Here is a 17,814-nt window from a genome sequence, read left to right as displayed (position 1 = left end):
GCACCTATTCCTCCCTCAGACCACAGCCAGACTGGATTACGTGATTCCCCCGGCACGCCGGAGTTCTCTGTGCCTGTGCTCAGCCTTTTCTCCTCGGTGCCTCTCCTCAGCCAGCAACAGCCTCACCTGGGAGGCCTGGTTCGGAAGCCTTAAGAAAGTCTACCTGTTTCTAACTGGAAAATACCTTCCCTCCCCCGGCACTCCCCAGCAGACACAGGCTGCCACGGGAGACGCACAGAGTTGTGTCCTCACTGGCTGTATCACCCTCAGCAAGTCACTGCACCTCTGGGCTTGGGCTTCTCGACCTGTAAAGAGTACCTTCTTTCTAGAGTTTCTGCAAAAATTAAATAAGAAAACTCAGGTGAAGTACCTAGCAATATACATGAATTCAACAAATGACAGCTTCCTTTCAGTGCTCCATTACTAATTTCTGCCATGTTAGTGATTTCGTGTTTCTGCTATCCTTCTCCTCACCCAACATGCCAACACATGTGCACGCGTGATTACAAACTCCACGTATGTAGAGCTGGGTTTTATTCATCTTTGTAGTCTCATAGCACCTAATTCTGTGGCATGCACATACATAGAAAACACTAAAAATATTTGTTGGGAAAAAAAGTAATTAGTATATCAAACACATCTAAAACATTTAAAACTACAAATGCTAGAGCCAGAAAACCATATGGCTTAAAAAAAAAAAAAAAAGAAGTAAGAATTAACAATTAAAGCAGCAGATAGCATTTCTCAGAGAGCAACAATCTAATTACAAACAGGTACATCAAAGTCCCAAGTCGCTGCAAACGCAGCCACAGAGGGCGAGCGCTTCAGTCAAACGGTCAATCCGTTACTTTCCCGCAGCCTCAATTCTCATTACCTTCTAGTCTTTGAATCTCCTCAGCTGTCACTTCCAGTGTTTGATCTGACAAGGAAGCAACCTGGATGACCTGAGAGAAAAAGGAATGAAATGTGGAGATGTGTCTATGTTTGTTTGTCTTTAAACAGAGGCAAGCCTGTCTTTTACAAAAGACAGGGGACATCAAAGATCTCTTGTTTTCAGAAACTGTCAGTGTCCTCAACTAGAGACTAAATCTCAGGTCTTCTCACTCCGGGAGTGGTCATTACACTGAAGATGACCATTCCAGAATAAAAAGGTTCATTTAAGACATTGCACAATAAACTTAAAAGGCCAAAAGGATAATTTAGAACAAGAAATATGAATTAAGAGTCTAAAACTGCGCCCATATATATTCTAGTCCCAACATAACATGTTATTACTTTTTTAAAAAAAAATCGTTACTGTTGAAAGTATTACATGTTATACTTTAACATGTTATTTCTTAAAAATGCAATACTTATAATAACAAATTGTATCAGCAATTCTTCATGCAAGGAAGAAATAAATGTAATTATGAGTAGATTGATGATAACATTGTATACTTTATAGATTTTTTTTTTAATCCTCACCTGAGGATATTTTTCCATTGATTTTATTTTATTTTATTTAGAGAGAGTGGAAGGGAGAGGGAGACAGACAGACAGACACCTCGATTGGTTGCCAACTCAGGACCCTTCAGTCCACAGGCTCTATCCACTGAGCCAAACTGGCTAGGGCCTTACATATAGATTTTGAAGCAGTTTTTAAAATTTAGCTCATAAGACCCAAGATCCATCTTGAGTTACATCAATGGAACTCTTGTTTGGGTACCAGAGAGACACGTGGTCCATAATTTTCAAATGAAAGGAGAAAGTGACTTTCCCAAAGTAACAAAATAACCTAAGAAAGGCTTGTAAAAAGAACTCAGTCATCGGAGGGCGATCACCTGGTTTACACAGAGAAAAATGTCTAAACAATCCCAAGTCCAGAATCCTAGATTCTAAATATTAAATTAAATGGACAAGGAAAAAAACAAAACCTAAACCACAAATTTGATGATTTAAAAGTAGAATGCACATTTTGCTTTATAAAATTCTTATCAAAGAACAGAGAAAAATTTCACCCTGTCCTCCAATGAATACACACATCATACACCGATTAATTCTCTCACAGGTAAAATATAAATAATCAGAAGAAACCCACTGCAAATATTACCTAGAATCAAATTTAGAGATACTCACATAAAGCAGCACAAATTAGACAAGTTTTACTCCAATGGAGGATCATTAAACTTACCAGCTGGGCAAAGGTGGTAACTTTTAGTCTCTTGAAAAGCTCATCTTTTTTGTATCTGTAATCTGAAAAGCACAAATATTTTTCTAGGTTTATTTTGCTTTCTCAGAGGTATTCATTCTTTCTAATCACCAAGTTATATGGTATATTTCTCAAGTTATTTATGTGCTTTTACATACCTTACCTCATTGAATCCTCATGATATCCTCAAAATTAAAAGTGGTCGGTATTATATAATTTCTTCATTTCCCCTCCCCCCCCCCCCCCTTTGCTTGGGCTAGTAGGAAGCCTATAATTGAATAGCCACCTCTTTGTGTCTAGAGACTTTATCCCTTGCCTTTATTTCATTAGTCTACCATTTTTCTCTTACCATGCTATCTCTACTTTGGCCATATTGTACCACATTTTTGGAAACTGCTTTAAACTATTTTCAGAATAAAGGGAAACAAATCTACATTTTATAAACAAGGACAGAGACCCTTAAGCTGAGTGGCCCCAGGTCAAACCCTGCCCTGAAAAGAGGACAGTTACATTCCTGAGGTTACAAGCTATGCTAGAGACCCAGGACACACTTCCTCCCCGACCCCCGGGCACAATGCTGGGCACAAAGTCCTGACTGATCCTGACCATCTTTTGTGTCAGTTTCTCTTCAACTCCACTTCAATAAAAAGCAACCTGTTCAGGTTCGCAAGATGAAAAAGTTCTGGAGATCTACTGTACAACAAAGTGAATATACTTAACACTACTGAACTGTACACTTAGAATGGCTAAGAGTAAATTTTATGGTATGTGCTTTTTACAATTAAAGTAAAAATCAACCTAAAACATCAACATGTATTCAGTGCTATCTTTATAGTTCTGAGACATAACTCCTCCAATGAGGGTACTCCTGGAATTGTGATAATAATCCTATGTATTACATTAAACAGTTTTTAAAAAATTTTAGCCAATATCACTTTATCTAATCTCTGCCCCATAGAGGCATGTTAACAGTTAGCTTCCTTAAACTTTTCTGAAAATGACTGCCAAATCTGAAGTTTTCAGCATTGAACTCCCTCCCACTCTTACCCTTTACTCCTCTCCTCTTTTAGGTGTTTTTATTGGAGCCCAGGGCTCCTTAAAGACTGTGTCATTACTTCAGAATTACTAAAGGTCAGTTAGCTGGATAATTACCGTGGCCTTCATAGCACAAAGTCTCATAAGCCAAGACTCCTAGCAACAAAGGAAAGGATTAAGATATTTAAGACTGTTTACCTGGTGTACTAATCATTTCTATGAATTTTCCAAAAAACCAGCACAGACTGGATAGTTACTTTGGAGGATAATGTTTGCTTGATTTACCAAACACCTTATGACTCAGAGTCAGGAACTATTACCTTAAAAACTACATGAGATTCTTGTCTTACAGGGAATTAAAGCTTTTCTGTTCTGAAATGTCTTAAAGAGAGAGATTTGGCTAATAACTGACCATTATTTCTAGAAAATTCTTAGAACAGCTTCTTCTGGATACAAGCTAACAAACCTAGATGCAAACCAGCTTCTAAGACCCACCAGGATGTAGACCCAAACAGACTGACCACAAGCAATAACAAGTGCAACTGAATCGCCACCAACCCGTCCACCAAAAGTCACTTATTTAAATCAAAATGGTGATAAATCAGACAATGAAAACAGTCAATCGCTTTCAAGTAGTTTGTACTGTGCCATTTATCTACCGATATTCTTTTTGTATAGTTACATGGTTTGAAATACTTCTCCAATTCTTCACATTCTAAGTACATTAAAATCCCCTTTAACTAAGTAGGAGTACCTCAAACAAAAAAACCGGTTCAGCTGTATTCTAATGATTGACATTTCTAGTGTCCTCTCGCAAGCACGAGAAATCCCACTGCACATTTGAGCCTCAACTCTACATACCTGGTTCTGGTTTAGAAGGGCAGCCATCACTAGGACTTTCTGACATTATTACTCAGAGATAAAAAGATCAAACTAGACGCTGTACAGTAAGTTTTAAAGTTTATAAAAAGGATGGCTTGGAAAGCTCTGTCAGTCTGTCCTTGCAAGGGCGAACAGAGCTTTAAGAATGGAGCTTCTGCTACTGGTAGCTTCTCCCAACTCCGTGATGGAGACAATTAACCCGCGTTTCAGATATGCTATCAAGTTTTGCTTCTCCAGTAAGTCTGGAGGCTCAGCCTGTCTCTCTCGAGTTACTGGAAGGACAGAGACCTAACTATCTAGGATGTTTCACACTGGGTCCAACTAGTGTCATCTAACCACCAGAAGCCAAGAATACGCTTTGTAAGTGGTCAATAGACACAGAGTGTCTGTTCTCCCCAGGCAGAGTTGAAAGAATATTCAGATTACAAAGGAATTCTGAGTTTTCAGGGTTTTGTTAAAACACGTTATTAGCAAAGGGAAGTTGGGCTCACAGTGGAAGACAAATCAAAGGAAGTAACAGAACAAGGTTTGTGATTTCACAGAAAGACATGGCATCTAAGGTAATCCGAGAAAAGTGATGAGTCTAGGGTGTCATGAAACAAGGCAATATTCTCCTCCCTTTGACCCAAAAGAACACCTACAACAGAAAATGGGATAAGAGAAGGAAATATCGTCCAAAATGTAGATCCCAAACCAGAATCTGAAGTAATTCTAGTCAGGGAATCAGCACAAAGTGTGTGAAACCAGGTGAGAGGAACCTCCTGTCTTACTAAAAGGAAGCCCACAACTTCTAAAGAGAAAAGCATTTTCAAGGACTCCATTCCAGAGGTATTTCTTTGGGGAGAAAAGCTCCATTTAAAGTTTAGATATTAAAGAGACCACATTGTGCTTTTAAGAAGTGTTTTAAACAGGGTTTCTGCAACGGGGGTGGAACACGACATTTTGAGGGGACACATTTTGGTGTGGACATGTGAGCTTTTATGCTCAGCTACAAATGGATCGGAGGTGAAAGGAACTACACTCCGAATTCGAAGCAGACCAGCTGGATTTTCCTGCCATGGATGAACTAAGGGCGACAATAATGCAGCCCAGGTGAGTAAACAAGATTTTTTCCTTCACTTAAAATGTTAATATATCCTTAAAATACACACTTATACAATATAAAGTGCGATATAATGTGTAAAATATAATATAGAATATATAAGAAGAAAAGAAAAGGCTACTGTGACATTACACATTAGAAAACCAATGTCTCCAGCATTAGTCCTATAGCTCACTGAGGCAAACAGCAGAGTCAGCAGAAAGCTGCTCCAGAGTCCACATCTATTATCTGGGGTTTCTCAGCAATTCAGAAGGAACAGAAACATTATCATTTAAATTAAAAGGCCTGCTGTGTGAAAACAAAGTTCTCTGAATTCTGGATTTGTAGTAATCTCTTCCCAGAAGATGTATATTACCAGAGCCAACTTCTGAACTGTTATCTGAGTGAGTCCCTCTTTCCTCGCATTAGCTAAATACTCCCCTCGCACTGTGTTGCACTGAAGATAGGCGCAAATCCGTCTGAGGAGGTAGATGTTTCGGCTTCTTCTTTAAGTCTGGCCTTGATGTGTACATTTTACATCTGTTTTGAACACAGACTGAAAAATCATGATTTTGTACAAGAGCAATACACTCAGTGACTAGTGGCATATCTTTGCAGAAGATTAGTTTTTAAAAAGAATGTGCATGAAATATGATTTTTAATTAAAAGAAAGCAGACTACAATGAATTTATAATGTATAACATCACTTTAAGAATAAGCTCTTTTCTCATCTCTAAGGCTTTCATGAGTACTAATTTATACTCAAAAGAATGTTATGAAATAAGATATTATTACTCCTATCTCAGGTATAGAGAAAGTAGGAAAGATTAAGTACCTTGAAAAAGGCTAAGAAGACTGTAGAACAATGAAACTAAAGCGCAGGTTCTCACTGCTCACTCTACGTTCCCACAGTAACATCTCCTCTGAGATCTAAGTCAGGCACAACTCGACCCACAAGCCACAATCCTAGCAGCTAACCAGGAAGGTAACGTGTTTCCCACATCTCTCCAGCCACCTGCCAGTGGCCTCCCATAGCTCTCCGTGTGTGCCAGTTATAGAGTATGATTAGGATTGTTAATAACCAACTGATAGAACTACCACAGGGTTCCATTATGCCAGCCCATCAATAGTGCTACTTACTTTTTTTGATCTCTTCTAGCTTCTCAATGTATTTAGTCATACTGTTCCCTAAAAAAGAGAATAAAGATTTTAGATATGTTTTTAATGGAAGGAAATCAATAACACTGTGAAAACAAAATGGAGTACAAGTATTCCCTAAGCCTTCCTATCTGTTCTTACAGAATTACAGGAGGCAAATGGGCCACACATAGTAATAATCTTTTTTGGATTATACAGTGTCATTAAAAGATGATGAATCAGCCAAAACCGGTTTGGCTCAGTGGATAGAGCGTCGGCCTGCGGACTCAAGGGTCCCGGGTTCGATTCCGGTCAAGGGCATGTACCTTGGTTGCGGGCACATCCCCAGTAGGGGGTGTGCAAGAGGCAGCTGATCGATGTTTCTCTCTCATCGATGTTTCTGACTCTCTATCCCTCTCTCTTCCTCTCTGTAAAAAATCAATAAAATATATTAAAAAAAAAAAAAGATGATGAATCATGGGAAATGTTTGGTCAAATGTGTGAAGTTGGGGAGCACACCCAATAAACATTAAGAAGTCCCTGGTAGTAAAGATGATAATTTGATGTATTTTTTTTCCTTTTTGAGTCAAGGCTTTCCTCCCTTTATTCCTTCCATAATCTTTATGTGGGAGAAGGAGAGGCAATGATCTTCAAATGTCTAAAATGTGCCGTTGTGGCTACCCAAGCAACCCTTTCCTCTCCACTTAAGTCTTGTGGTTTCCCTCTTTCCTAAACTTGGCCTTCCCCTATTCATGCTGATGTTGCAGCCTGAACGAGACCACACAGTCTGTACACTGGAATTCACGGTGGATTTGATTTGCTGAGAAATAACAGCAGATTCCCACAGTGTGGAGAGTCCCCAGCCCTCATGTTTTATAGCCTGGTTCTACAATACTAAGTTCCAGCCAAGGTGGGTTGGAGCGTTTTCGTACATTAAAACTGGGCCAGGATCATTCTGGTTTCTGAATGAACTACAGTCTGGTTCTCAAGCCAGAGGTGATTTTCACTGGACATGCTTTCATTTGCTTCAAGTCAATAGAGCAAGCTCTCTCTGGCACCTAAAAGGTATAGCAAAGAGGGAAAAACATGCAAAATAATTTCTTATTTCTAAAATTGTGCTCCTAACTTTTAGACCTTGAGAGGAGCCCAACTTCAGATAACAAAATGCTTTTCAATTAATGGCAAGAACTACTGTTTTTAAGGAGTATTCTGAATTTTTCTTCATGTTTAAGTCAGAAGCAGAGAAAGAGAAGTCTTGCTCTGAAACCCAAAATTCATTTTCAAAAATAACTTATGTCATTTGTTATTATCCATCATGGAACTGAAGTCCACTGAGCTACATTTCTCTCTCATCTGAAGACACACACTCTCTGGGATCTGGACTCGGTGTGCAGCCTTACGGCCGGTGTCTCTCCTCCCAAAGTTCAGAGACAGAATTGCCTGCGCCTTCTCAAGGAACGCAGAAGAGACCCACATAGCACCCAAGAGCAGGATTAGAATCAAATAGGATCTTTTCTAGGTTCTTCAGGCTGGAACTGACTCGAGACGTGACCAGATTTCCAGAGTGGAAACCATGATTCCTCCCTCTCCCTGCAACTCTGACCTCAGGTGGGGGCGGTGTGGTCAGTGCAGTGGGGGGGGGGGTGGGGGGGTAAGACAGGGTGCACAGTGTGCCGCTCAGCACCCCACAGTCTTATTCTTAAACTATTTTAATAACAGCTTTGGTTCTATGTCCCCAAGTCCCTGGCAGTTGCATGTTGCTGGCATGCAGGGTTCTTTCGGCCAGGGCAGCTTCAGACGGTCTCATCAGAATACCAAGGCACAAAGGAAGAGTCCTGGCTTGTCCTGACACAGCAAGTGAATGACTAGATTAACAAAGTAGTCCTTTGTGAATCTAACATGGCTCACAAAAACACATGGCTTCTCTAGCTGTAATGTTTTAGAAACACGATTTAACTGTGAGGTAAATATGTAGGAAGTGTTACTTCCTTAACAGAAGCAGGTGGGAAGCATTTTATGTTCTAAATCCCCCAGGGCATACTATGCATGGAAAATAACAGCCAACCTTATTATATAGTCTTTATTATTAAAACATTGCATTTCATGCCCTAGCTGATTTGGATAGAGTGTCGGCCCGTGGGCTGAAGGGTCTCGGGTTCGATTCCGGTCACAGGCACATACCTGGGTTGCAGGCTCCATCGGGGCACAAGCGGGAGGCAACCAATCTATTGTCTCTCTCACATCAATGTTTCTCTCTCTGCCTCTCCCCCTCCCTTCCGCTCTTTCTAAAAATCAATGGAAAGATATCCTCGGGTGAGGATTAACAAACAAAACAAAACAAAAGACCACATTGCATTGTCACTAACAGGCAATTATCAACATTTTCAGAGTATTTACACAGCAATCCATCTTTGTGCCAGCGGTGCCTCACAACAAGCCGTCACTCCCACTGTCTGTTTTTCCCACTAAAGGAAAAGGCAGGGAAGCAAAGTCTTTTGCTCAGGTAAACAAATGTTTGGCAAAATTAAGAATAAATCTAAGAGGGCCATTGATAAAAAGCTGTTTTCACTAAAGATATTCATTCTATCCACAGAGGAAGAAGAAAAAGAAAATGGTGGATTTCTGCATTGTCCCAGGTGGAGAAATGAGACAGCAGGATGGCTGACTAATGACACAAGGTTCCCTAACAGCGACTTTAGAAGGTATGAAAAGAAGTATTCCACCCCTCTTCATATAAAGTCTAACTAATTAGCTTATCTTACCAGATCTAATTTCATCTGAAAATAGTTTTCTGACTACCTTTTAAAGAGACTAGAAATAAAACAATTCTATAATTGATTAACTTGTAAACATCTTTGTTTTATACAAGAGTAAGGAGCCTAAAGGAATATCAACAAACCAGTTTTTAAAAGAATTAAAATTACAATTATTGCACGATAAATTTTCCTAGACAAGATTTTGATTAAAAAAAAAAAAAAAAAGTCAGTGGCTCCCCATTGCTTACTGGCTAAAATTTAAACTCCTTGCTCTAGTGTTGAAGGCACCAATATCTTACCTACACTTCAATCTTGCCTTAATTACCAAACTTGACAAAATCTCTGTTAGTCTTGGATTCTTGAACATGTCACCTTGTCCATGTAACCATAATAGCTCACCAGCTGGGAGGGACCTTTCCATCCTCTGCGCTTGGCTTCCCACTCAGGCATTTATCATTTCACTGCTTTATTTGTGTGCAAGTTTATCTACCTTACTATTGGGAAAGCCAAGGACTATTTACACACACACACACACACACACACACACACACACACACACACACACACGAAGAGAATATCTCTCTCTTCCACTGTCTAGCATAGGAGGCACTAAAAGATATCTGAAGAATCCTCACGAGTTATTTCCATAATACAAACACTCATACCACAATCTGGTTTGAGTTTTGTACACCCGCTTTTCTTTAAATGTACAACCTGATTTATATGCAGTATCCGTTAAATACTACCTATACGTCCCATATTGTTTCAGGAGTCAGGTAACCTAGAAATGTATAAGGTGGTATTTAGTTTCTACTTAGTTTACAACTTAAGTTGCAACAAAAGATTTATTTATAAAGTTTTCCAATTTGAACTAAGAGAAAGAGACAACTCAACTATATCAATAGTGTTATGCAAAGATAGAGCAGAGTCGATGAACTAAGTGACTCATTCAGTATATTTTTTCCTTTCTTTTCTGATAATTTAATAACATTATTTGCACTAAGCCAGTAAGAAAAGCAAGTGATTTTGAGCAGCAGTAATCTAAAGTAAGATTTATAAGGCAGACCCGGTTGCTAAGAGACAACTCCATTGCTTTATTTTTCTTCAATATTCCCCTCCTCTATGGAGAAGTTCTTTTGGCTCAGAAGGAGCAGAAAGCGTGAAAGAGGCACAGTGGTCCTTTGTTAATCTCAATAAGTTATACGAGTGTATAGTGCTTTCTGGTTTGTAAAAGGCTTTCACATACATTTCTTCCTTTGACATAAGAAAACGAATTAAATACTGAAAAAGATGAAGAGTACCTAGACTGTAATGAGTTTGACTGCTACAGATCAAGGTTATTAGCAAAAATTCAGGAAAAGTAAAGACTAAAGAAAAAAGAAAATACTAGTTTGTGCAGAGATAATAAAAATAAGGTGAATAAAAAAAAATAAGGCTAGAAAACACTGAGTGGAGAAGGCTACAGAATTTGAGAGAGCTAAAGAAATTGGAAATTAGACTGAAAATGGAGTGAAATGAGGGGATAATACAAGCAATGAAAGAGGGTAGGAGACTAACAAAGGGGGAGCCTGTGGTTTGGAAAGTGTTCCTCAATCAGCCTGCGGTGCTGCAGAACAGAAACTCAGAGAGGGTGCTTGAGAATAAACGAGAACCCTGCAGTGGAAACTGAACAAAACGCCGCCAGGGATTTCATCAGAAGCATAATCCATTCATGGTACAGTCTGGCAATGCTGGGGAGCTGGTAAGATACACCCAGGCACCTATGGAACAAAAGAAATATTTGAAGTTCAAAATAATTCTGACATTCCTAGCCATGGCTATACATTGGTGTTTGAGTTTATAGGAGAAGTAGAATCAGAAGTGTAGACATAAAAAACAATCTTTACCAAGGAAGAAGGGATCAGTCTTTGAAGAACTCAGTAGCCAAAGATTTGGGTGAAGACAGGAGATACCAGGAAATTCTTGATTTCTTGTGATTAACTCTGAATTACTCATTGTTTGGTCAGAAAAGATCAAAGACCTACCTATTTAGCCTAGAAATGAGAAATGCTCACTCATTTTGTGCCTGTTTCTATGGCTCTGATGGCAGAGCTTAAAACACACCGCAGATGGCAACTCTTCACTCTCACTTGGGCTATAAGGTCACTCTTGTGTTTTCTTAACCAGGTCTCCTCATCCTTTTCGCCTTATGGCATACATATAAGTGATAAGATCTGCACAGAACACAGGTTTGCATTGTCTCAGGCTCTGATGGCTACCAAGAGGGCTAAAGGGATCTGTAGTATAACTTGGCATATAATACACAGGCCACTATACTGAATGCACAGGGAGGTTAAGTCATAAAAATGCATAGAAAAAAATTACAATCTTTTCCCTAATTTGTCTTTAAAACAATTTAATTTGAAACAACAAAAGAAATTGAACACTAGAATAAAACTACTCTCCCACACTGAGTTTAAACTAAACTTTGAGTTTTAAGCAATGAAGCACACTTTGGCCCTTCCAAAGCGATTAAAAACTAGTTTGGGAGACATTTACTTACAGGAAGATGAGGTGGATGTATTTTTCTCTACTCCTCCAGCTAAATACAACAAAAACCCTGGATGACCCACAAAAAGGGAGAAAAGAGTTGCAAATCATATTTCTGATAAGGGTCCAGAGTCCAGAGAATATAAAATAACTCTTATAACTCAACAATTAAGAGAAAAATAACCCACAATTTTAAAAATGGGCCCATGGTTTGAATAGCCACTTTTCCATAGGAGATTTACAAATGCTAATAAGCACATAAAAAGGTGCTCAATATTACTAGTCATTAGGAAAATGCAAATCAAAACCACAATGAGATAACACTTCACACCTACAACCATGACTGTGATCAAAATGATGGACAATAAAACATTTTTGAGGATGTGGAGAAAACAGAGCCCTCCTGCATTGCAGCCGCTTTGGAAAACAGTTTGGCAGTTCCCCCCAAAAATTAAACACAGAGGTAACATACGACCAACTATTCAACTCCTAGGTATATAACCTAGAGAACTGAAAGCATATGTTCACACAGAAACTTGTATACTAATGTTCATAGCAGCATTATGGCCAAAAAGTCTAAATGAACCAAATGTCCTGATGAGTGGATAAACAAAATGTGGAATATCTATACAAAATACTATTTGGCAATAGAAAGGAATAAAGCACTGACACATGCTATAACAACACTGACCCCTGACACACTGATGCTAATTGAGTGAAGCCAGGTATAAAAGACCACATATTGTTGGGCTGGTGTGGCTCAGTGGTTGAACGTCAATCCATGAACCAGGAAGTCACAGTTTGATTTGCCATCAGGGCACATACCTGGCTCAATCCCCATTACAGGGAGTGCAGGAGGCAGCTGATCAATGGTTCTTTCTCATCATTGATGTTTCTATCCTTCGCTCCTTCTCCCTGAAATCAGTAGAAAGAATGCATGCACCCCTATGTTCATAGCAGCACAACTTACAATAGCTAAGACCTGGAAACAGCCCAAGTGCCCATCAGTGGACGAGTGGGTAAAAAAGCTGTGGTATATTTATACCATGGAATACTATGCAGCAGTAAAAAAGAGAATCTCTTACCCTTTGAGACAGCATGAAGGGACCTGGAGAGTATGACTGAGTGAAATAAGTCAGTCAGAAAAAGACAAGTATCACATGATCTCACTCATATGTAGAATCTAATTAACAAAATGAACTGATGAACGGAGTGGTTCTAAAGACATGGAAGCATGGAACAGAGTGCAGAATCTCAGAGGGAAGGCGGGGGAGGGTGGATGGGTGAGAGGTAAGCAACCAAAGACCTTGTATACATCTATGCATAACCCATGGGCACAGACAATAGGGTGGTGAAGGTCTGGAATGGGGAGTGGGGGTGGTCTGGAGGGCGTCCATGGGGGGAAGAAAAGGGACATACGTAATATTTGCAACAATAAAGATTTAAAAAGAAAAAGAATTATACAACATGACTATGTGAGGTTTATCTCATGGATACAAAACTAGTACAATATTGAAAACCCACTATATTAACAAGTTAAAGGGGAAAAAAATCACATGATTAATTGATGCAGTAAAAGCATTTAGTAAAATTCAACAGTCATTCATGATAGAAACTCTCAGAAAAACATCCATAGGAGGAAATTTCCTTAACCTAATATAGCTAACACTATACTTATGATGAAAGACTAAATACTTTTCCCCTAAGGCTGGGAAAAGACAAGGATGCTTACTCTTTTCACTTTTATGTGACATAGTGCTGTTACTTCTAGCTATTGTGATAAGGCAACAAAAGAAAATAAAAAGTGTAAAGACTGGAAAGGAAGAAATAAAACTGTTCCTTTTTGTAGATGACATGATTGTCTACAAAGGAAAGCCCAAGGAATCTACAACCTTCTCCTTTCCCCTTTCCCCCCAAAAAAACATACACCAAAATGCCTCCTGTCCCTAAAAAAAGTGAGTTTAGCAAGGTCCCGGATACAAAATAAACATACAAAAATAAGCTGTATTTCTATATACTAGCAATAAAAACGTAGAAACCAGAATTTAAAATATAGGACCATTTACAATTGTTCAAAATATTACATACTTAGGTGTAAATGTAACAGACCATGTACAGGATTTATATCCTGAAAACTATACAATGCTGATGAAATAAATCAAAGAAGGTGTAAATAAATGGAGAGAGATAGTATATTAATGAATTGGAAGACTTAACATAGCAAGATGTCAATTCTCCCCAAATGAATACACAGGTTTAATGCAACTACTATTAAAATCATAGTACCGGTAATATTACTGTAGGTGTAAATAAGATTATTCTAAAATTTACATGGAAAAGCAAAGGAATTAAGATAGTTAAAATAATTTTGTAAAGAAAAGTAAAGTGGGAGTAATCAGCAACCAAGTTTAAGTATCTAATTTACTATGTAGCTACAGTAATCAGGACTGTGGTGCTGGCAGAGGAACAGACATATAGATCAATGGAACAGAATGGAGAACTCAGAAATAGATCCATATAAACATGCCCAACTGGTTTTTGACAAAGGTGAACATGCAATTCAATGGAGGAAAGGTCATCTTTTTAACAAATGCTGCTAGAGCAACTGAACATCCATAGCTAAACGTTAATCTCACTCTAAGTCACATATCTCACGCAGAAATTACCTGAAAATGTATCATGGACTTAAATGTAAAACTTAAAACTATGTAACTTTTAGAAAAAAGCATAATAGAAGATCTTGGGGATCTAGGCTAGGCAAAAAGTTCTTAGACTTGACAGCAAAGCATGACCCAAAAAGGAAACATTAAAACTGGACTTTCCCCAAATTAAAAACTTGTGCTTTTTGAAAGACCCTGCTCTGAGGATGAAGAGACAGGGTACAGAGGGGGAGAAAGTATTTGCAAAGCATGTATCCAACAAAGGACTGGTGGCTAGGATATATAAGGAACCCGCAAAACTCAACAATTAAAAAGCAAACAATTCAGTTAGGACATAGGCAAAAGCCAGGAACAGACATTTCACTGAAGAAGATTTACTGATGGTAAATCAGCACATGAAGAGATGTCCAACATCATTAGCCACTAGAGAAATGCAAATCACAACCAAAACGATATGCCCCTGCATATCTATCAGAATGGCTAAGGTAAAAAACCAAGTAAATGCTGGTAAGGATGTGGAGAAGCTGGATCACTCAGACATTGCTGGTGGGAATATAAAATGGCCCAGCCTCTCTGGAAAATAGTTTGGCAGTTTCTTAAAAAAACACAACTGCAACTACCATACAACCCAGCAATTGTACTTCTGGGCATTTATCCCAGAGAAATGAAGACTTATATTCACACAAAAATCTGTTCACAAATGTGTGTATCAACTTTATTTGTAATAGTCAAAAGGTGGACACAATCCAAACCTCCTTCAACAAGCAACTGGTTATACTGTAGTACACCACGGTATAACTCCTCAGTAACAAAAAGGAACAAACTACTAATAAATGCAACAACTTGGAGAGACCACCAAAGAATTATGCTGAGCGAAAAAGCCAATCCGCAAAGTCGCATACTGTATGATTCCATTTATACAGCATTTGTGAAATGACAGAATTCTAGAAATGGAGGACAGATTAGTAGTTGCCATGGTTAGGGAGGAGGTGAGGGTGGAAAGCGGACGTGGCTTTAAAAAGTAGCAGGAAGGATCCTTGTGGCGATGGATACGTTCTCTATCTAGACTATAAATATCAATGTCAATATCATGGTTGTGATTTTGCAGTATCACCCAAGATGTTACCACGGGAAACTGAGTAAAGGGTACATGAAATCTCTCTACATCATTCCTTATAAATCCACATGAATCTATAATTAACTCAAAATAAAAAGTTTAATTAGCAAAACACTAGCTTAAAATGTCAGGATAGCTTTGGCTGGTGTGGGTTAGTGGTTAGGCCATTGGTCCACCCACCAAAGGGTCTCGGGTTCGATTTCCAGTCAAGGGCACATACCTGGGTTGCAGGTTCAATCTAAGGCCCTGGTTGGGGTGTGTGTGGGAGGCAACCAATTGATGTGTCTCTCTCATCTCTCTCTCTCTCTCCCCTTTCCTTCCACTCTCTCTAAAAATCAATGGAAAAATATCCTCAGGTGAGGATTAACAACAACAACAAAAATCTCAGAATATAAAAGGATATAGGTAATTACTATGTGTTATAAAAAGAAGATATTTAAAAAACTGAAATTAATTTCAGGTATTATATTGAGTCAAATTTTGGTTATGAATTGAGAAATTGAAGAGAAAGAAATGGATTTTCATTGAAATTTCAGTTCAATTTCCAAGAGACCAAGATATAAAGCCATAGACAAATGTATGTGTTTTTTTTTTTTGGAAAAACCCCTCAGCTCTGGGGAAAAATCAGGACAGTACACAGGACTGAAACAATACACAGGACTTTGCACCAGTTCTCCAACATCCACTTCCTCATCCTGCATACAAATCCCTGTTCTAGCTTCTTTACTGAACTTCATGTAAATCACATAATCTCTGGCCACAATTTCCTGCTTCTCAATAACAGATAATATTTTTCTTACCTCCCATCAAACAGGATATTTGCAAGGAAATATCTGTACAGCACGGAAATGTTTGAAAGAAAGATCCCCAGAAATTGTATCTGCAAATGGGTTCATTTAAAGCATTTAACTCTATTTTATATGAGGAAACATGTACAGTGGGAGATAATGATTTTGAAGGCGACTGGAAAAAGACAACGACAAAATGAATGAGATTTAAACAAAGTTGACATCCCAATTTATTTTCTCAGTTGTCTTCAGGTTACTGGTGGAATGTTCAGTATTCTAAAGGCATGCAGTACCCCAATCTACTAGCGAAACCATCTTAATAGGATGGATTTTCCACAGCAGGCTTTAAAAGTTTGAAAAAAAAAAAATCCCTAAACAAATAAACAACAAAAACCTCACAAGGCTGCAAATCCACAAGGGGCCTGGTGAAAAATGTTAACAGCATGGAAATAAGCAGTAATACACTCAAATTTCATTTTACCTGAATTGCAGCACTAATTTAATTTTGTCTGGTATTTCAGTTACTCATTCAAGTCTGCCTGCCTCCACTTGAATCTAAGCTCTTTGATTGCAAAAATCACGATTCACACTCATCTTTATAGTCCCATAGGCCATAACTTTGCATGTAGCCAGAGCTCTGCAAATACCAAATTGAACAAATGTACCCAAGTATAATCTATTACTCCCAGTTTAAAGAAACATACTTGAGGTGTCCCCAAATAGAAGTTGACCATCTGATATTTATTAGCCTCAGCCCTGCAACGTATTGAACAGTGTTTTCATCAATTTCTCAATTTATAATAAGCGAATTATGTGAATGGAATTGTGGCTGACAATCTGAGAAACAGGTTTCAAAAACAAGTCCCTGAGCCCAGAAAGACATCAAACAAGACAGTGAGAAACTTTTAGCTGCTTCTTGTCATCAATTAGCTTTTGAATTTTTAAACAGTTTTAATTTTTTAATCTTTACTCACCAGTGTCCAGTCTTGACTTGACATGCTGATACTTTGGGTTTTGTGGTATTCTTTTGGTCAGATACTAAAAAAAATTTAAAAATTCGAAATAAATTGGGTTAATGTAAAGATAAGGGTGGCAAAGTTAGGAGTCAGATACTTAAAAATTAGAACAAATGCTACAATTTCATCGAATTTATAGGTGGGAAGAGTTCAAGAGGTCCAACAATCCCTTCAAAACAGGACTATTTGCTACAGCATCTCTACAGGGGAAGATGACTGTCTTGTTTCTGTCAAAAACATTTCCATATTTTGCCAAAATAATATCATAGCAGTATGTAAAAAAAGGACTAGGGAAAAAGGCTCTTAAAATTATTTCTGACATTGAGCCAAAATTGGTCACTAATTTCCATCCAGTCCACTGTTGCAACCCAGAACAAGCCACCCGACTCTGCCTCAAGAAATCAGTTAAACTAACTAAAGGCAGCTCTCTCGTTCTTCTTTTTAATTTTACTCTTTGTATGATGACTTGTAGGCCATCTCCTCTGGAGACCCTCTAGACTGTATCCACATCTCTCCTAAAAAAGGGGCACGTGGACCCAGACCTGAGCACAGCGCCCAGATGTTGTCAGGCCAGGACCCGGTTTGGCCGGCCTCTCGCGCTGCCTGCCTGGAGTCTGAGGCTCCA

The 17,814-nt window shown here is 38.6% G+C and overlaps 1 protein-coding gene across 5 annotated transcripts in view; it reads right to left on the bottom strand.

Moving 5' to 3' along the window:
- CEP41 (centrosomal protein 41) overlaps positions 1-17,814 on the bottom strand; it is a 35,740-nt gene that overhangs the window by 10,346 nt on the left and 7,580 nt on the right. For 2 of the 5 annotated variants that reach the window (XM_008154004.3, XM_054726446.1), the window contains exons 2-5: positions 17,148-17,211; positions 6,327-6,374; positions 2,171-2,232; positions 875-944 (exon numbers count right to left, since the gene is read on the bottom strand). In XM_008154004.3, the coding sequence (XP_008152226.2) occupies positions 875-944; positions 2,171-2,232; positions 6,327-6,374; positions 17,148-17,211 (244 nt within the window). Of the gene's footprint in view, positions 1-874; positions 945-2,170; positions 2,233-6,326; positions 6,375-10,099; positions 10,840-11,621; positions 11,679-17,147; positions 17,212-17,814 lie in introns of those variants that run through there. The other 3 variants (XM_054726445.1, XM_028129013.2, XM_008154008.3) reach the window with 3 other exon arrangements.

This window comes from Eptesicus fuscus, chromosome 14, assembly GCF_027574615.1.
Source record: "Eptesicus fuscus isolate TK198812 chromosome 14, DD_ASM_mEF_20220401, whole genome shotgun sequence".
NCBI classification, from domain to species: domain Eukaryota; kingdom Metazoa; phylum Chordata; class Mammalia; order Chiroptera; family Vespertilionidae; genus Eptesicus; species Eptesicus fuscus.
The sequence above is the reverse complement of the archived record's forward strand: the minus strand, read 5'-3'. Positions and strand labels throughout refer to the sequence as shown.